We start from the raw sequence: 20351 nt of genomic DNA on the forward strand, positions 1-20351 counted from the left end.
TCGTGATCCGCCCGTCTAGGCCTCCCAAAGTACTGGGATTACAGGCGTGAGCCACCGCGCCCGGCCTGTTATCCTCCATTTTGAGACGAACAGGGGCCCTGTGAATGAACCCTGGATTGGCCTCATTTGCATTTTAAGTATTTAGAATGTGGGTAACAGTTTTCAGAGGAGGAAACTGCCACATAGGGCCTAAAGCATTCCCGGGGTCCACTCCAGGAGCTGTTATGCGCGCTCAGCCACAGGTGAGCCCCATCCATTCGCGCATCCGGTGCTCCGGGAAGGCAGGAAGCGGGATGCAGGGCTTCAGCTTCACTTTTCTAGCTTCAGCACCAGGGTCAGAGGAGAGGCGGGCGGGGCTATCAAGGGGTCAGAATTCGGCCTTTTTTCCGTCCGCTGACCAGCGTCGACTGCAGCCAATCAAACCAGCGATGGCGAGTCCTCAGCCAATGGCGAGGCTGCATCCGGGTGCGGGGGACGAAAAGGCAGCTAGGGGCGGGGCGTTAAGGTGCGGCACGAGGGGCGGGCGGACCGTCCAATAGGCGGCGGGATCTGCTTCCCGGGGGCGGGCACTGGCGGGTGTGGTGACGTCGACGCAGGCGCGTCGCGGCGCCGGGGCGCGGGGCTTCTGGAGGAGGCGGCGCCGGCCCTGGACTCCGGACGGCGGAGGGTGAGGAGCGGACTCGGGCCGAGACTGAAGGGCTGGGTGGGTTCGGGGCGGCGCTCCGGGGGCCCGCGGAGGACGAGGGAGGGAGAGAACCTGAGGGGCCGGTAGGTTTGGGGACCCATCTGGTTGACTGGGCCGGGGAAGGGGCTCTGCCGGGCCTGCGAGGGGCGTGGCGGCACCAGGGATGCTGGAGCGGAGCCTTAGGGATGGGGAAGGCCTTGGGGGCGGTTCTGCAAAGGTAGCCATTGGGGTCTGCCTAGGGACTTGTGCGGAGATTTTGGGCGAGAGGGGGTGGAGGACGGTGGAGGACACTCAGATGGTGTCCTTTTTGGAGGCCCGTTTTGGGGGGTAGGGGAGACTGCGGTTGGGGGACTTTGATACATGAAGCGGGGAGGAAGAGGTTAATCTTGCGAGGACGGTGGCGGTCAGCGCCGGAGGGAGGCAAAGTGGCTTGCAGGAGCGTGGAAGGCGTCGTCCAGTTCCTGGAAAATTCAGAATTGGAGAGAGTCAGAGATGGTTAGGGGTGGGCGGGGGCGTTCCATCGTTGAGGTTCTTAAGAGACCTACCAAGGGCAAGGACAAGGGAGGGGTTAAGGTAGTAACTTAACTTGGGAATTTTGACCAGAATGGCAGCACTTTGGGAGGCCGAGGTGGGACGATCGCTTGAGCCGTGGAGTTCCAGGCTGCAGTGAGACACGATTGCACCACTGCACTCCAGCCTGGGCGACGGAGCGAGACTCCTTCTCAAAACAACGACAACAAAAAGAAGTAGACGTGAGAACTTCGTTAAGACATTGGCCAGGGAGTAAGGTAGCCCTGGGACTTGAGGTTGAGGAGAGCGTGGGGAACGTGCAGGAATGGTAGGAGATTTTGGCTGAGCAGGTTGGGAGAAGTCGAGGAGAGACAAAGAAAGGCGCCGGCAGCGTCAGGCAAGCCAGAATTATGTGTCTGGAGAGTTTTGTGGGGTGAAGGTGGCCCAGTGGGGCTGTTACTAACCTTCTGAGTGGTTATGGGGCTTTAAAAGAGGTGACAGGACAGGACCCAGCCCACTAAACACAACACCTCTCTGAGGAGTCTGGAGCTTCAGAGTGGAGAGGTGGGAGGCTTGTGTTTGGTAGGCAGGTCTGTCCATTAATCTAGGAGAAGAGGGTGGTGTCTCAGTTCCTCACTTCTCTCTTTCCCTGTCTCCTCCAGGGTCACCATTAGGGGACTCCTGAGGTCCTATCTCCAGGCTGCGGTGACTGCACTTTCCTTGGAGTGGAAGCTGCTGGAAGGCAGACCGGCCGCCATGTCCACGTTCAGGCAGGAGGACGTGGAGGACCATTATGAGATGGGGGAGGAGCTGGGCAGGTGAGCTGTCCTTCCCCGCGGCTGGGCTCCAGGGATGGGAGGGAGGCGCTGTGGGGTTTTCTGAACAGCAACTCTCCTTCCTGTTCTTTATCCTGTATCCTGAGAAGAAATGAGTCAGTACCGTGTGCTGGTGGAACAAATTTGGGCCGTGGAGTCAGACAGCCCTGGCTGTGAATTCCTGCTTGTGAATCCTCAGTTTCCTGTGGGGAGATAAGTAATTGAGTCTTTACAGCAGCCAATACCGTGCCTGGCATGGGGTACCAGAGCAACAGATGCCAGCTGCTTTTGTTATTAAAAGGTGTGTCTTCTGCGTGGGCAACATAGCAAGACTCCATCTCTACAAAAAATAAAAATGAAAAAAATTAGCCAGGTGTGGTAGCTCTTGCCTGTAGTTCCAGCTACTAGGGAAGCTGAGACGGGAGGATGGCTTGAGCCCAGGAGTCGGAGGCTGCAGTGAGCTATGATTGTGCCACCGCACTGCGGCCTGGGCAACACAGTAAAACCCCATTTATTTAAAAAAAAAAAATTCTCCCTGTGTGAATCCTCTTTTGTGGGAGGCTCTTGAGTTTTTTCCTAGCTCTTGGATATTTAAAGGAGGGGAGGGAGGGGCGTGTCTCCCAGCTGCGCCCACACCTCTGTCAATTGTTTAACATTCTTGTGGGAAAAAGCAGAGGTTTCCTCTTCCAGGGAGGCAGCCGATTTCCTGCCTGTCTGGAGCTTGGAGGGTCCCCTGGGACCCCGCCCCCCACAGACCAGCCAGACACCACTAGGCCCGCCTCCTTTTGTAGAGCCTCCAACCTTATTTGGTGAGTTTGCTGCTGGCCAGCCTCCCTGGAGCCGCCCCATGATGTCACCAGAAGGGAATGTAAATAACTGAGCTCTGTGTCAGGCCGGGGAGTGCTGCGGCTCTTTTGGGATCCTGAGGTCCCTCCTTCCGGAATTTCCTCCGTTAGTGGCAGAGAAGGCATGCCCCCTCCTCCCATAGTGACTTCTGCTTCAGTGTTGAAAATGTGTTAGGACCTCCTGCTAGGGGTCATTTGGCAAAAGTCAGCAAAATTCAGCCAAATTGATTATGTCTATTTCTTTTAACCTGCTGATTTCACCTCTAGGAATTAATTCATTAGAAAAATGTAAATACATGGATGGAATGACTTAAGACTGGGGTAGTTGCTAGAACAACGTTTACCAGGACAACAGCCTTTTTTTTTTTTTTTTTTTTTTTTTGAGACGGAGTCTCCCTCTATCACCCAGGCTGGCGTGCAGTGGCGCGATCTCGGCTCACTGCAAGCTCCACCTCCCGGGTTCATGCCATTCTCCTGCCTCAGCCTCCCCAGCAGCTGGGACTACAGGCGCCTGCCACCATGCCTGGCTAATTTTTTTGTATTTTTAGTAGAGACGGGATTTCACCGTGTTAACCAGGATGGTCTCGATCTCCTGACCTCATGATGCGCCCGCCTCGGCCTCCCAAAGTGTTGGGATTACAGGTGTGAGTCACCGCACCCGGCCTTTTTTTTTTTTTTTTTTTTTCTTGACACTGTTTCATTCTGTCGCCCAGGCTGGAGTGCAGTGATAAGATCTCGGCTCACTGCAACCTCGGCCTCCTGCGTTCCAGGTATTCTCCAGCCTCAGCCTCCCGAGTAGCTGGCATTATAGGCGCCTGCCACCACCCCCAGCTAATTTTTGTTTTTTTTTTTTTTTTTTTTTTTTGAGACGGAGTCTTGCTCTGTAGCCCGGGCTGGAGTGCAGTGGCCGGATCTCAGCTCACTGCAAGCTCCGCCTCCCGGGTTCACGCCATTCTCCTGCCTCAGCCTCCCGAGTAGCTGGGACTACAGGCGCCCGCCACCTCGCCCGGCTAGTTTTTTTTTTTTGTATTTTTAGTAGAGACGGGGTTTCACCGTGTTAGCCAGGATGGTCTCGATCTCCTGACCTCGTGATCCTCCCGTCTTGGCCTCCCTAAGTGCTGGGATTACAGGCTTGAGCCACCGCGCCCGGCCTAATTTTTGTATTTTTAGTAGAGACGGGGTTTCACCATGTTGGCCAGGCTGGTTTCTAACTCCTGACCTCAGGTGATTCGCCTGCTTTGGCCTCCCAAAGGGCTGGGATTACAGGCGTGAGCCACTGCGCCCTGCTGGGAACAACAGCCTCTTAAATGGCCCCCCAAACCACTGCATCAGGGCTGGAATAGGATGCAGCTCTTAAAAAGAACCAGGCAGGGCCGGTGTGGTGGCTTCCGTCTGTAATCCTAGCGCTTTGGGAGGCCAGAGCGGGAGGATCGCTTGAGCCCAGGACTTTAAGACTAGCCTGGGTAACATAAATTGACCCCATCTCTCAAACGAACAGAAATTCATAATTAAAAAAAATATTTAGCCTTCTGTTTTTGCTGTGAAGACTTGGACGTCTGGTGTGTATTTCATGTCACAGTTCTTCCCAGGACTGGCCACACCTCACGGGTTTGACAGCTCTGGGTGGCCAGTGTATGCCGTTCTGATGGCACTGCTTCAGGTAGTGGTCTGGAATGTTCTCAGAGACACATAAAGTGCAAGATGAAGGCCCAGAATGCAGCATAACGTGCTGTAACTTTTTTTTTTTTTTTTTGAGATGGAGTCTCACTCTGTCGCCCAGGCTGGAGTGCCATGGTGCAATCTCAGCTCATTGCAACCTCTGCTTCCCGGGTTCAGGCGATTCTCACGCCTCAACCTCCTGAGTATCTGGGATTACAGGCGCTTGCCAACACGCCTGGCCAATTTTTTTGTATTTTTATTAGAGATGGGGTTTCAACATATTGGCCAGTCTGGTTTTGAACTCCTGACCTCAAGTGATCTTCCCGTCTTGGCCTCCCAAAGTGCTGGGATTACAGGCGTGAGCCACCACACCCGGCCTAATTTTTTTAAACTGCAAGCACAGACTACCTGTGCACCCTCCTGTCTGCTGTCCTGATTCATTTACTCAGGAGTCAGCGCGCTGCAGCCCATGGGCCAGACCCAACCGGGGCAAACACTTCTTTTTCCCTGACACTTCATTTTATATGGTCTACAAGCTAGGAATGGTTTGGAATTTTAATTTTTTTTTCTTTTTTTTGAGACAGGGTCTCACTTTGTCACCCAGGCTGGAGTATAGTGGTGAGATCTCTGCTTACTGCAGCCTCGACCTCACGGGTTCAAGCAATTCTCCTACTTCATATCCCTAAGTAGCTGTAGCCGGGACTACAGGCTCCCGCCACCATGCCACGCCTGGCTAATTTTTTTGTATTTTTTGTGCAGAGGGGGTTTCACCATGTTGGCCAGGCTTGTCTCGAATTCCTGACCTCAGGAGTTTGATCCACCCACCTCGGCCTCCCAAAGTGCTGGGATTACAGGTGTGAGCTACTTTGCCTAGCCCACATTTTTTTTTTTTTTTTGAGACGGAGTCTCGCTCTATCGCCCAGGCTGGAGTGCAGTGGCCGGATCTCAGCTCACTGCAAGCTCCGCCTCCCGGGTTTACGGCATTCTCCTGCCTCAGCCTCCCAAGTAGCTGGGACTACAGGCGCCCGCCACCTCGCCCGGCTAGTTTTTTGTATTTTTTAGTAGAGACGGGGTTTCACCGTGTTAGCCAGGATGGTCTCGATCTCCTGAACTCGTGATCCGCCCGTCTCGGCCTCCCAAAGTGCTGGGATTACAGGCTTGAGCCACCGCACCCGGCCAAGAAACGGACTTTTTTTTAAAATTGAGTCAGAATCTGGCTCTGTTGCCCAGGCTGGAGTGCAGTGACTCGATCTTGGCTCACTGCAACCTCCGCCTCCCAGGTTCAAGCAATTCTCGTGCTTCAGCCTTCCAAGTAGCTGGAATTACAGGCGCCTGCCACCATGCCTGGTCAATTTTTGTATTTTTGGTAGAGACGGGGTTTTGCCATGTTGGCCAGGCTGGTCGCGAACTCCTGACCTCAAATAATCTGCCTGCCTCTGCCTCCCAAAGTGCTGGGATTACAGGCATGAGCCACTGTGCCTGGCCCCAGCCCACACTATTTTTTTTTTTTTTTTTTTGAGATGGAGTCTTGCAGTGTCGCCCAGACTGGAGTGCAATGGCGCGATCTCAGCTCACTGCAACCTCCATCTCCCGGCTTCAAGCGATTCTCCTTGCCTCAGCCTCCCGAGTAGCTGGGATTATAGACACCCTCCAGCACGCCCAGCTAATTTTTTTGTATTTTTAGTAGAGACAGGGCTTTCACTATGTTGGCCAGACTGGTCTGAACTCCTGACCTCGTGATCTGCCCGCTTTTGCCTCCCAAAGTACTGCGATTTCAGGCGTGAGCCACCGTGCCCGGCTTCCCAGCCCACATTTTTAAACATCACAAACCTTATCAGTAGAAATCGTCAGTGTGTAGGCCACGCTTGGGCCGTGTCTGGGTTGTGGCAGGCACTTAGGAAGTGGTTTGGGCCGGGCGCGGTGGCTCAAGCCTGTAATCCCAGCACTTTGGGAGGCTGAGACGGGCGGATCACGAGGTCAGGAGATCGAGACCATCTTGGCTAACACGTTGAAACCCCGTCTCTACTAAAAAAATTAAAAAAAACTAGCCGGGCGAGGTGGCGGGCGCCTGTAGTCCCAGCTACTCAGGAGGCTGAGGCAGGAGAATGCCGTAAACCCGGGAGGCAGAGCTTGCAGTGAGCTGAGATCCGGCCACTGCACTCCAGCCTGGGCGACAGAGCAAGACTCTGTCTCAAAAAAAAAAAAAAAAAAAAAAAGGAAGTGGTTTGGGAGTGATACCTGAGACCATCATTGAGGAGGGCTTGCTGTGTCCCCGACCTGCGCTGGGGGCCAGGGAAGTTACAGAGAAGCGAAGTGGGTGGACTCGGCTCTCAGGGAGTTTCTTTCCTGGTTGGGGAGATCAAGCACCTGTAGAGTTCCACCTGTAGAGGAACTGAGAGCATGCCGGTGGCCTTGCCTCTATGGAGCAAGTCCGTCTGTGGCCAGCGAGACCGGGAGCTGTTGGAGGTGGGCGGCTGTGGTCTGGTGTTGCTGTAGGAGGACTCAGTGGCAGAACCTGAAATCCTGTTGGCAATAGCAAAACAGGGAAAGGCGTGGTTTACGGAACCGGGGAGTCCAGGTGTGCGGTGGCCACAGGTGTGGCTGGGTGCTGGTGTGTGCGGTGCCCTGTGTCCCCTGGGCCGAGGTCCACTCCAGCGTGGAGGAGGCACCCTGGCAGATTGTGTGACAGGGCTTAAGTGCCACCCGCAGTGCCTGGTGGCTCCCCTCTCCTGGCCTGGTCTGTTGTTAGGCAGCATTCTACATGGTGGCCCTTGGTGGCTGCGAGCCCGAATCCAAGCCCAGCAGAGGGAGAGAGAGAGGCTCTCTTCCCAGCAGGCGTTCCGAGCCGTGTGGACTGGATCGGTCTCTTTGGGCTGGAGGGTGTGGTTTTCTGTTTGCCCAGGTCCAGTCATGTCCCCTTCCACCCCTTTCCTGGACCACTGAGTCCCACGGACTGAGAGCGAGCGGTGAAGGCTGCCCTGGGACAGCTGGGTCTGTTAGGAGACCGGGTGGAGCTGGGAGCTGGGCAGGCAGGAGCCTGGTGCCCAGCCCCAGGTGCCCGCTTCCTGTGAGAGCACCTGGGCTCTGGAGCCTGCAGCAGCTGTTTTGAAGGTTTGAATCCTCCCGCCGCTGGCTGACTGCATGTTCTCGGTCTAGTTGCTTTCCTTTTCTCAGCCTCAGTTTCTTTAAAATGCGGATAGTGGCCAGGTGCAGTGGCTCCACCTGTAATGCCAACACTTGAGAGGGTGGAGTGGGAGGATCTCCTGAGACCAGGAGTTCCAAACCAGCCTGGGCAATACAGCAAGATCTTGTCTCTACAAAAAATAGAATGAATAAATTAGGTGTGGCAGCATGTGCCTGTAGTCCCACCTACTTGGGAGGGATCACTTGAGCCTAGGAGTTCGAGACCAGTGTGGGCAACAGAGTGAGACCTCATCTTTACAAAAAGAAAAAAAAATTAACTAGGTGTGGTGGTGTGTGCCTGTAGTCCAAGTTGCTTGAGAGACCGAGGCAGGAGGATTGCCCGAGCCCAGGAGGTCGAGGCTGCAGTGAGCCATGATTGAACTACTGCACTCCAGCCTAAGCAACAGAACCAGACCCTGTCTCAAAAAAAAAAAAAAAAAAAGGGTGGGTCTAGCCCTTGCTTTGTAGGGTTAACTCGGAGATGGATGGAAATGACACCAAGACAGCCTGGAACTCAGACCCTCCAGTGATCAGCCTCGGGTGGGGAGGAAGCGTGGACCAGATCAGCCCCGGGTGGGGAGGACGCGTGGACCGGATCAGCCCCGGGTGGGGAGGACGCGTGGACCGGATCAGCCCCGGGTGGGGAGGACGCGTGGACCGGATCAGCCCCGGGTGGGGAGGACGCGTGGACCGGATCAGCCCCGGGTGGGGAGGACGCGTGGACCGGATCAGCCCCGGGTGGGGAGGACGCGTGGACCGGATCAGCCCCGGGTGGGGAGGACGCGTGGACCGGATCAGCCCCGGGTGGGGAGGACGCGTGGACCGGATCAGCCCCGGGTGGGGAGGACGCGTGGACCGGATCAGCCCCGGGTGGGGAGGACGCGTGGACCGGATCAGCCCCGGGTGGGGAGGACGCGTGGACCGGATCAGCCCCGGGTGGGGAGGACGCGTGGACCGGATCAGCCCCGGGTGGGGAGGACGCGTGGACCGGATCAGCCCCGGGTGGGGAGGACGCGTGGACCGGATCAGCCCCGGGTGGGGAGGACGCGTGGACCGGATCAGCCCCGGGTGGGGAGGAAGCGTGGACCGGATCAGCCCCGGGTGGGGAGGAAGCGTGGACCGGATCAGCCCCGGGTGGGGAGGAAGCGTGGACCGGATCTGCCCTGGGTGGGGAGGAAGCGTGGACCGGATCTGCCCTGGGTGACGAGGAAGCGTGGACCGGATCAGCCCTGGGTGGGGAGGAAGCGTGGACCGGATCAGCCCTGGGTGGGGAGGAAGCGTGGACCGGATCTGCCCTGGGTGACGAGGAAGCGTGGACCGGATCAGCCCTGGGTGGGGAGGCAGTGTGGACCGGATCCGCCTTACAGTCGGGGAGACAGTGTGAACTGAATCCGCCCTGGGTGGGGGGGCAGTGTGGACTGGATGTGCCCTGCAGTCGGGGAGGCAGTGTAGACTGGATCTGCCGTGGGTGGGGAGGCAGTGTGGACTGGATCCGCCCTGTAGTAGGGGAGGAAGCGTAGACTGGATCAGCTAGGGGTGGGGAGGAAGTGTGGACCTGGTGGCCCAGAGGCTGGCCTCCCCCATATTCTCAGTCTGGGGCTCTTACGTGGGTGACTGTGATAAGCCCTCAGGTTCAGAGGCATCAGTGAGCTGGGATTCTGTTCTGAGCAGAACTTCGTGTCTCCTGACTTTTATTGTTGATTGACTTTGGACTAGCTGCTGGAAATCACCACTGTGACAGGGCTGGGAGCAAAGCAGAGCCACGTCCACTCACCTTAGGACCACAGGCTACTGCTGACCCGACTCACTGGGGGTGAAGGAGCACGGACACGCTGCTTTTGCGCCTGTGTGTGTGTGCTAATTATGTTTTGTAGAGATGGGGTCTCACTGTGTTACCCAGTCTGGACTTGATCCCCTGACCTCAAGTGATCCTCCCATCTCAGCCTCCCAAAGTGTTTGGATTACAGGCATAAGCCTCTGCACCCAGCCTCCTCTTTATTTTTTAGTTCAGGTTGGAATAACACTAGAGGGATAAAATCTGCGTGTTTAAAAAGGAGGTAACCCGGCCAGGCGTGGTGGCTTATGCCTGTAATCCCAGCACTTTGGGAGGTCAAGGCAGTCAGATCACTTGAGGTCAGGAGTTTGAGACCAGCCTGGGCAACTTGGTGAAACCCCATCTGCACTAAAAATATAAAAATTAGCCGGGCATGGTGGTGCGCGCCTGTAATCCCAGCTACTCGAGAGGCTGAGGCAGGAGAATCGCTTGAACTCGGGAGGCAGAGGTTGCAGTGAGCCGAGATCACAGCACTGCACTCCAGCCTGGGCGACAGAGTGAGACTCTGTCTCAAAAATAAAAAAATGAATAAATAAATAAAAAAGGAAGCAACACATCCAGATATTCCTGCCGAGTTTCTGGCACGCGGGTACCACTGGATTTGGATGCTGTGGCCGTGGGAGTCCTCCTGCGATAGGACGTGGAAGTATTACCATCAGCCTGGTGGGTGCAGGCAGAGGGGAAGGAGGAAGGAGCTCCAGGTGCAGGGAGTGTTACAGCAACGACGGCGCCAGGGTGGGAGCAGAACGTATGCAGGGGATGTCGTGTTGCACGCAGCCTGGGCCGGGTGGGCCGAGTCTGAAGGAGCAGAATGTATGCAGGGGACGTCATGTTGCAGGCGGCTTGGGCCGGGTGGGCTGAGTCTAAGGGAGCAGAATGTATGCAGGGGACGTCATGTTGCAGGCAGCCTGGGCCGGGTGGGCTGAGTCCAAGGGAGCAGAATGTATGCAGGGGACGTCATGTTGCTGGCGGCCTGGGCCGAGTGGGCTGAGTCCAAGGGAGCAGAATGTATGCAGGGACGTCATGTTGCACGCAGCCTGGGCTGGGTGGGCCAAGTCTGAAGGAGCAGAATGTATGCAGGGATGTCGTGTTGCAGGCAGCCTGGGCCGGGTGGGCTGAGTCTGATGAAGACTGCCTCGCTTTCCTCCCATCTCTGCCCTTGGCTGTCAGCGTGAGGCTCCTGCAGCCGCTGTAACAAACCCCACAAGTGAGTGCCCTGGATGACCATGGCTTCCCTCGGGGGTTCCGAGTCTACCGTGGACCTACAGGGCTGGGCCCTCCTGGAGGCTCGAGGGGGGAATGCGGTTCCCACCTTTCCCAGAGTCTAGAGGCATCTGCTTGGCTCTCGGGGACTCCTTCCTTCCCCTTCACAGCCACAGCGCAGCCTCTTCCAGTCTCTCTCTGACTCTCATCTCACGAGGATACTACGAGGACACTGGGCGCTGGATTACCCAGGATGCTCTCCCGTCTCCAGATCCTTAACCTCATCCTGTCTGTCGAGCCCCTTCTGCTGTTAAGACGCCATCTTGGCAGGTCCCAGGGGTTAGCACGTGGATGATGTCTTTGAAGGGGCTGTTATGTTTAGTCTCCCCCATGATCAGTAATAATTTGGCACCTCCCCTTGCCCACCTCGAATGTCCCTGCCTCTGACCCCCCGCGTGTGTGCAGAGCATGTCCCTGGTGGCCCGCCATGGGAGTTTTGTTGCCAGCACACCCTGACCTGGGTCTCCTGGAGGCGACAGTGAGCACACATTGTTTATCTGTGGCCCTCCATGCTGCTGGGATGTGAGGCCCGGAAGGACAGTCCCACGCCCAGCCCATGGCAGCGACTCCCGCGCCTGGAGCAGGGCTTAGGCCTTTTGTGTCTGGTGTGATGTCCTCAAGGTTCCTCCGTGCTGTGGCCCGTTGTGGGGCTTGTTCCTGTTCGTGGCTGGCTCGGGCTCCGGTGTGTGGATGGGCCACCCTGTGTTGACCATGCTTCCGCTGACGGGCATTTGAGCTGTTTCCACCCGCGGCTGCTGTGGCGGTGCTGCTGTGAGCATCCTTGTGGAAGTTATCGCGTGGACGTGTGTGTGCGTTTCTCGTGGAGATCCCGGGAGTGGAATTGTGGGTTACGTGGAAACTCCGTGGTGAAGCTTCCGAGGGGCCGGGCTGTTTCCACAGCTCCACCCGGGCGCGTGCGGCTCCGGCCCCACATCCTCACTCTGGTCTCTTGTCTTGCGAACATGCGTGTTTCTTTCCCTCTGTACGGTGAGCAGGGAGCTCTTTCGAAGTCAGTGGCGTAGATTTATGAAAATGGTGAAATAGGCCGGGCGCGGTGGCTCAAGCCTGTAATCCCAGCACTTTGGGAGGCCGAGACGGGCGGATCACGAGGTCAGGAGATCGAGACCATCCTGGCTAACACGGTGAAACCCTGTCTCTACTAAAAAATACAAAAAAAAAAAACTAGCCGGGCGAGGTGGCAGGCGCCTGTAGTCCCAGCTACTCGGGAGGCTGAGGCAGGAGAATGGCGTAAACCTCGGAGGTGGAGCTTGCAGTGAGCTGAGATCTGGCCACTGCACTCCAGCCTGGGCGACAAAGCGAGACTCCGTCTCAAAAAAAAAAAAAAAAAAAAAGAAAGAAAATGGTGAAATGAATTCTGCAGTGACTAGTTTGGGCAGGATGCAGCTGCACGAAATAAAAAGCAAACCCTCCTTCTGTGCGCACGCCCTAAACCCCCCTCCTGGGGGACATGCTGCGGACAGGCTGCTGTGTGGCCTCCATACCTTTCTAACAAAAAAGACCATGTTCTCCGCCTCATGGAGTGGGTGACGTCACGAAGGTCTATTCTTGTCCACACGTAAAGAGCTGGCCTATTCTTTCTTGTGACTGGGTAAAATTCCCCTGGATTAATCCAAATCTCTCCCAGTTCCCGTTTATTTCTTTTCAGTTATTTGTCTGGAAATGAGTGCCTTTTTTTTTTTTTTTTTTAGAGACAAAGTCTCACTCTGTCGCCCAAGCTGAAGTGTGGTGGGGCGATCACAGCTCACTGCAGCCTTGAATTCCTGGGCTCAAGTGCTTCTGTCTCAGCCTGCCGAGCAGCTGGGACTGCAGGTGCACCACCACACCTTGCTCTTTATTTTTTTTTTTGAGACAGAGTCTCGCTCTGTTGCCCAGTCTGGAATGCGATGGCATGATCTCAGCTCACTGTAACCTCCGCCTCCTGGGTTCAAGCAATTCTCCTATCTCAGCTTCCCGAGTCACTGGGACTACAGGCGCCCACCACCATGCCTGGCTAATTTTGTATTTTTATAGTAGAGACAGGGTTTCACCATGTTGGCCAGGCTGGTCTTGAACTCCTGAGCTCAAGTCATCGGCCCGCCTGGAACTCCCAAAGTGCTGGGATGACAGGCCTGAGCCACCGTGACTGGCCCCCACTCAGTTCCCTCTTGATATGCATTGAACTCTTCATTCTTTCACTTTTCAATAATATGCTGGTGCCATATGGTGAGTGCTGGTTCTGCACTCGCCTCCGCACACCTGCTGGGCATAGCCCTGGGATGGGTGGGAACGCTGCGCCTGATGGTGCGGGACTCTGGGGAATTGCTCTCTGAGAAGGCGTGGAGTCTGCTCCCCTGCAGCGACTGGCTCATGTCTTTCAATGTGCCTGGTGCAGAGCTGTGCCCAGAGGAGCAGGTGGAGGTGGCGGGGAGCCAGCCACCCCCACTCACTCACTCCTCTTCCTCCAGCGGCCAGTTTGCGATCGTGCGGAAGTGCCGGCAGAAGGGCACGGGCAAGGAGTACGCGGCCAAGTTCATCAAGAAGCGCCGCCTGTCATCCAGCCGGCGCGGGGTGAGCCGGGAGGAGATTGAGCGGGAGGTGAACATCCTGCGGGAGATCCGGCACCCCAACATCATCACCCTGCACGACATCTTCGAGAACAAGACGGACGTGGTCCTCATCCTGGAGCTGGTCTCTGGCGGGGAGCTCTTCGACTTCCTGGCGGAGAAGGAGTCGCTGACGGAGGACGAGGCCACTCAGTTCCTCAAGCAGATCCTGGACGGCGTCCACTACCTGCACTCCAAGCGCATTGCGCACTTTGACCTGAAGGTGAGCCCCGTGGGGCCGGCCAGTGTGGGGGCGGGGAAGAGCCTGGAGAGCACCTCTTACGTGTGGGGGTGAGGGTGGGGGGAGCTTGGGCGCGTGGGGGTGAGAGTGGGGGATGCGTGGGGGTGAGGTTGGGGGAGTGTGGGGGTGAGCGTGGGGGATGCGTGGGGGTGAGGGTGGGGGAGCGTCGGGGTGAGGTTGGGGGAGGCCCGTGCTTTCCCGCTGAGCCCCTTCCTGCCCCAGCCGGAAAACATCATGCTGCTGGACAAGAACGTGCCCAACCCACGCATCAAGCTCATCGACTTTGGCATTGCGCACAAGATCGAGGCGGGGAATGAGTTCAAGAACATCTTCGGCACCCCGGAGTTTGTGGGTGAGGCCCTGCCCAGTGGGCAGCCCAGCCTGGGGAGGGTGGTCTGGGGCTGCCTGCTGGGCCTGGGGTGGGTCGTGCCCGGCGCCAGCTGCCGCTTCCACAGCCCTGAGGCTGCCCCTCTTGGGCCCGGCATTGCAGGAGGTTAGGGCCTCCGTTTGGTGCAGCCCAGCCGTCCTACCATCAGGCCCTGAGGGCCAACTCTGCCGCATTCATGCCCCAAGGGCTGTGATGTGTTGAGCCTTGACCCCATGCCTGTGTCGTGAGCCTCTTCCTTGGCCAGTGTGTCCCCAGTGCCTGATCCACATCTCCCTGTTCTGCAGCCCCAGAGATTGTGAACTATGAGCCGCTGGGCCTGGAGGCGGACATGTGGTGAGTGTGCCACCCCCTCCCCCGGGCCTCCCTGCTGTCCTGGAGCGCAGGCCAGCGCTGCAGCTGGGGATGAAGCGGGGCCTTGCTGCTGTTCGAGTATGAGGGGACCATTGCCCTAGAACAGGGGCTCTGGACGCCCTGGTCCTAGGAGGGCGGGCGGGGCCCTGCACTGGGAGGGTAGGCGGCCCCACACTGCGCTGACCGTTTCCTCTTGTCTGTCCCCAGGAGCATCGGCGTCATCACCTACATCCTGTGAGTACCTGGCGGGGGCCCCTCAGCTGTGCAGCACAGCTGGCACGGATCCTGGGCTCCGTGTGTTTCATGCGGGTGCCGGGGTTCCCCAGCCTGGCTGTGACCCATCACGGGTGCTCAGGGGATACCGGGTGAACGGATGAGTGATTCTCTGTGGCTGCTGTTCCAGAGGCTTCTGAAGAGTTCTGAAGGCAGGACACTCACAGAGCACCTGAGCAGGCCGGGTTCGGGGGTGTGTATGCTCCTGTCCCTGCGGCTGCTAGGGAGCCCAGCCTCCTCAAAGTGCAAGGAAGGGACCTGGCCCCAGGCTGGGTTTTGACTCCTCCCTGGGCCACACATGGGTCTGCCGTTGTTTATTATTTTTATTTGTTGAGACGGGGTCTTAGCTGTTGCCCAGGCTGGAGTGCTGTCCTAGCTCACTGCAGCCTGCACCTCCCAGGCTTAAGCAATCCTCCCACCTCAGCCTCCTGAGTACCTGGGACTACATGTGCACACCACCATGCTCGGCTTTTATTTATTTATTTATTTTAACAGAGTTTCACTCTTGGTGCACAGGCTAGAGGGCAGTGGTGCGATCTCGGCTGTGGACTGCAACCCCCGCCTCCCGGGTTCAAGTGATTCTCCTGCCTCAGTCTCTCGAGTAGCTGGGATTATAGGCGCCCACCACCACACCTAGCTAATTTTTGTATTTTTAGTAGAGACAGGGTTTCACCATGTTGGTCAAGGCTTGTTTTGAACTCCTGACCTCAGGTGATCTTCCCGCCTCGGCCTCCCAAAGTGCTGGGATCACAGGTGTGAGCCACCGCGCCTGGCTGGCTAATTTTTTTTCTTTTTTCTTTTTTTTGAGATGGAGTTTTGCTCTTGTTGCCCAGCATCAGGCTGGGAGGCAGACGCTGTCAGGGCCTCTTGCTGCCGGGCTGTTGACCTTGATCCCTTGGCTAAGGTGTTGTCGGCTTGGGCTCCCCGCTGCAGTTACCCTCCTCCCCTCGGTGTTCCTGAGGACTGGGGTCTTTCAGGTCCTGCGTCTGCACAGATACTTTGAATCTCCAAAGAGACTCTGCCCATTCATTGCTGCTGCTGTCAGTGGCAGGGTGTGGGGGTGGATTTTGAATGCCTATTGGGTGGTGGCTGGGATTCTAGGGGCTCAGGAGTGTGAGTGGCCCAGGTGCGTGCCGTCAGCCTGTTGTCTCTGCTCTGCCTGTCGTGGGCAGGACGGAGTTGGGGGCAGCTGGGGAGGCGGCACGGTCGTGGTGGGAGCCCAGGACCCCACTGAACCCCGTGCCCATCTCGCAGCCTGAGCGGTGCATCCCCGTTCCTGGGCGAGACCAAGCAGGAGACGCTCACCAACATCTCAGCCGTGAACTATGACTTTGACGAGGAGTACTTCAGCAACACCAGTGAGCTGGCCAAGGACTTCATTCGCCGGCTGCTCGTCAAAGATCCCAAGTACGAGGGGCCGGCAGGGAGCCCGGGGTGGGACATGGGACACGGGCCCACTCCACCCATGGAGGCTTCAGGGGACTCTCCTCCCAGCACCACCTCCCTGCGGCTGGGGATGAGACATGGCTTCCCTCTCGGGCTGGAGAGAGGAAACTGATGGGCCAGGTTGGCCATTGCCATGGTTTTTTCTTGAGACAGAGTCTCACTCTGTCACCCAGGCTGGAGTGCAGTGGTGCGATCTCAGCTCACTGCAGCCTCCGCCTCCCGGGTTCAGGATATTCTCCCATGTCAGCGTCCTGAGTAGCTGGGATTACAGGCGCCCGCCACTACACCTGGCTAATTTTTGTATTTTTAGTAGAGACAGAGCTTCACCGTGTTGCTCAGGCTGGTCTTGAGCTCCTGACCTCCAGTGATTTGCCCGCCTTGGTTGGCCTCCCAAAGTGCTGGAATTGCAGGCGTGACACACTGTGTCTGGCTGCTTGCCGTGTATTTAATAAACTTTTAGTTGCCAGTGTGTAAAATAAGGTTCCATGTAAAATTCCAGCTGACTTGTTTTCCTGTAAACACTTAGAATCCCGGCAGTGCTGAGCCCTCACTCATAGGGCCTTCCCAGGCCTCCTCTGACCTCCCCAGACCTCCCTGGGCGTCCCCAGACCCCCAGATCCCCAGACCTCCCAGGCCTCCCCGGCCACCCAGCCTCTCTCTCGGGTACCTGGGTTTGCTACTCCAGCCTGAAGTCTCAGCTCTCTCCACCATCCCCCAGAAAACCCCGCGCTCCCTGAGGTCCCCTTGTTCAGCTCCTGTGGTTGGCTGAGCAGCAGCTGGGGGGTGACTTTAGGGCTTTTGGGGGTCCTGGGAGTCAGTCATCCGCGGGAGGACGGGACAGATGGTGCAGGTGTAACTAACTAGGGCAGGGGTCTTCCAGGCGGAGAATGACCATTGCCCAGAGCCTGGAACATTCCTGGATTAAGGTAAGTGGGGCAGGGGGAGTTCCCTGGGCTTCCCGCCTTGGCCTTCTCACTGGGGTCCCGATGGCCTTCAGCATTTAAGGCTTGTGGATGTGACAAACCCCAGTGGCTGGGAAGGGTCCCCAGAGGAGTGGGCCTGCGTGGTGGGGGTCAGGTCCTGGGCGTGGGACGTGTGGCACCCGACAGACCTGGTGGCGTCCTCGGCTGGTGTGTGTCCAGCAGGGCTGGGACTCCCAGGGCCAGGGCCGCAACGTTTTTCTCGAGTGAGCACTTTCGGCTTTGCGTTGGGCGGGGCAGTCTCTGTCACGAGGTGTTGACTCGGCCGCCGGATGAGCCCCTGAACTCAGTTCACACTGGCAGGCGGGGGCTGGCAGGGCTGGGTGGCATCGCGGGGACCCCCTCAGGCCTCCCTCCCTCCTAGGCCATCCGGCGGCGGAACGTGCGTGGCGAGGACAGCGGCCGCAAGCCCGAGCGGCGGCGCCTGAAGACCACGCGTCTGAAGGAGTACACCATCAAGTCGCACTCCAGCATGCCGCCCAACAACAGCTACGCCAACTTCGAGCGCTTCTCCAAGGTGCTGGAGGAGGTGGCGGCGGCCGAGGAGGGCCTGCGCGAGCTGGAGCGCAGCCGGCGGCTCTGCCATGAGGACGTGGAGGCGCTGGCCGCCATCTACGAGGAGAAGGAGGCCTGGTACCGCGAGGAGAGCGACAGCCTGGGCCAGGACCTGCGGCGGCTGCAGCAGGAGCTGCTCAAGACCGAGGCACTCAAGCGGCAGGCGCAGGAGGAGGCCAAGGGCGCGCTGCTGGGGACCAGCGGCCTCAAGCGCCGCTTCAGCCGCCTGGAGAACCGCTACGAGGCGCTGGCCAAGCAGGTGGCCTCCGAGATGCGCTTCGTACAGGACCTGGTGCGCGCCCTGGAGCAGGAGAAGCTGCAGGGCGTGGAGTGCGGGCTGCGCTAGGCGCACTGGGCTGGGCCAGGCCCCAGGACAGCTGGAGCTCTGCCTTCGGCCTTCGGTGGGGGCGCTTACTTGGACGCTGCTCCTCCTCTCCCGTTCCAGCCCTTGTGCACTGCCCCCAGGCTGGAGGCGGAGTGGGAAGAGCTGGAGGGCAAGGGTGGGTGTGGGACGGGACTGCTTCTCTGCACAGCCTCCAAGCCGGCCTTCACCTTCTCTCCTGCATCATCAATGACGCTGGGACCCTCCAGGCAGCGTGGCCTCTGGCGCTGTGAGGGTTGGGACCCAGGATGGGACTGGCTACCAAGGCACAGCGCCGTCCGAATGCAGCCCTGGCCCAGGCCCAGGCCTGGGGGAGGGTTTGCGGGCAGTTCGGCGGGGTGCTGCCCGTTGCTGCCACTGGCCCAGGAGGAGGTCGTGGGACGGGGAGGGTGGGGTGGACGGCGGACAGGCAGTCCCCACGCTTCTGGGTGGCACCGGGCTTGGTGGGGTCTTCTACCATGTGCCCTCCTTGCCAAGGCCCGTTCCCTGGATGTGGGGTCCTCTGCTGCAGACTCCTCCGCAAGCCCTGTCGTGGCGCGTGTGCAGGCCTAGACAAGAGTGGCCCTGTGCAGCCAAGAGAGATAAAACACCGGCTTCCAGATACGCAGCGTGTTGTGCGCTTCAGACCTTGGCAGGGGATAACCAACCTTTGGCCTCCGAAGATGTGCCCTCCGAGGCTTTCATGTTTGTCTGTGTTCCCTGCCTGCTGCTGTGCTCCTCGGGAAGAAGGGGACAAAGTTGGGTGGCCTCGCAGACCCTCACGGTGTCCTGGGAGCTGCCGCATCTTGGTCTCTGGCGCCCCTGGGTGTTTGGATTGCAATGAGATGGAAGCTCCGGGCAGCCGAGGTGGGTCAGAGTCATTTCTTGTCCTTTTGCGCCTTACCGGATGCTGCTGCGTCTCACGTGGGAGCCCCTGCCCCACCTGGAGCCACAGGCCAGTGGCCTTGGAGGAGGAGCAGGCTCAGCACAGCCGCTGGGTCTCACACGTGGTTTCAGAGAGGGGCCCACCTTGCTCATCCTTCCTGAGGAGGTTCTTTTTTTATTTTTTTTATTTTTTTTTTTTTTGAGATAGATTCCCGCCCTGTTGCCCGCTGGAGTGCAGTGGTGTGATCTCGGCTTACTGTAATCTCCGCCTCCTGGACGCAAGTGGGTCTCCTGCCTCAGCCTCCCAAGTGGCTGGGATTACAGGCGTGCATCACCACACGTGGCTAATTTTTGTCTTTTGTTTTTATTTGAGATGGAGTTTTGCTCTTGTTGCCCAGGCTGGAGTGCAATGGCACGATCTCGGCTCACTGCAACCTCCGCCTCCCAGGTTCAGGCGGTTCTCCTGCCCCAGCCTCCAGAGCAGCTGGGATTACAGGCATGCGCCACCACGTTGGGCTAATTTCGTGTTTTTAGTAGAGGCAGGGTTTCACCATGTTGGCCAGGCTAGTCACCAACTCCTGACCTCAGGTGATCTGCCCACCTCGGCCTCCCAAAGTGCTGGGATTCCAGGCATAAGCCACCATGTCCAGCTGTAATTTTTGTATTTTTTTTTTTTTTTCTGAGACAGAGTCTCGCTCTGTTGCCCAGGCTGGAGTGCAGTGACCGGATCTCAGCTCACTGCAAGCTCCGGCTCCCGGGTTTATGCCATTCTCCTGCCTCAGCCTCCTGAGTAGCTGGGACTACAGGCACCCGCCACCTTGCCTGGCTAGTTTTTTTTTTTGTATTTTTTTAGTAGAGACGGGGTTTCACCGTGTTAGTCAGGATAGTCTCGATCTCTTGACCTCGTGATCCGCCCGTCTCGGCCTCCCAAAGTGCTGGGATTACAGGCTTGAGCCACTGCGCCCGGCCAATTTTTGTATTTTTAATAGAGATGGGGTTTCACCTTGTTGGCAAGGCTGGTCTCGAACTCCTGACCTCGAGTGATCCGCCTTCCTTGGGCTCCCAAAGTGCTGGGATTAGAGGCGTGAGTCACTGCATCTGGCCATTTTTTTTTATTTTTTTTCATTGAGCTATGATTCACACACTCTAAAATCTTTTTTTTAGTGTACAATTCAGTGGTTTTAGTATATTCACAGAGGCAGGAACATGTACGTCCACACAAAAATTGTATGTGAACCAGGCATTGTGGGGCTGCTTGTGGCCCCCAGTACTCAGGAGGCTGAGACAGGAGGATCACTTGAGCTCTGGAGGCGGAGGCTGCAGTGAGCTGTGGTCCCGCCACTGTACTCCAGCCTCGGTGACAGAGCAACACCTTGTCTCATAAAGATATGCACAGTGCACCAGGCATGGTGGCTCACGCCTGTAACCCCAGCACTTTGGGAGGCCGAGGTGGGCGGATCACGAGGTCAGGAGA

At 57.7% G+C, this 20351-nt stretch overlaps 1 protein-coding gene across 4 annotated transcripts; it reads left to right on the top strand.

Moving 5' to 3' along the window:
* The first annotated feature begins 554 nt into the window (after positions 1 to 554).
* On the top strand, positions 555 to 18616 carry DAPK3 (death associated protein kinase 3). Of its 4 annotated transcripts, XM_073017113.1 has the most exons (10): positions 600 to 667; positions 1289 to 1473; positions 1858 to 2013; positions 13260 to 13620; positions 13861 to 13990; positions 14311 to 14359; positions 14585 to 14611; positions 15905 to 16057; positions 16977 to 17022; positions 17441 to 18616. In XM_073017113.1, exons 3-10 carry the CDS (start codon positions 1952 to 1954, stop codon positions 17975 to 17977), a joined length of 1365 nt encoding a protein of 454 aa, XP_072873214.1. In that variant the 5' UTR covers positions 600 to 667; positions 1289 to 1473; positions 1858 to 1951; the 3' UTR covers positions 17978 to 18616. The 4 variants fall into 4 exon arrangements, with proteins under 4 accessions (XP_007993062.3, XP_072873214.1, XP_007993065.3 ...); XM_007994871.3 differs by lacking the exon at positions 1289 to 1473 and having other exon boundaries at positions 555 to 667; XM_007994874.3 differs by lacking the exon at positions 1289 to 1473 and having other exon boundaries at positions 608 to 768.
* Positions 18617 to 20351: the final 1735 nt, after the last annotated feature.

The sequence above is a fragment of the Chlorocebus sabaeus genome, chromosome 6, assembly GCF_047675955.1.
Source record: "Chlorocebus sabaeus isolate Y175 chromosome 6, mChlSab1.0.hap1, whole genome shotgun sequence".
Taxonomy (NCBI): Eukaryota; Metazoa; Chordata; class Mammalia; order Primates; family Cercopithecidae; genus Chlorocebus; species Chlorocebus sabaeus.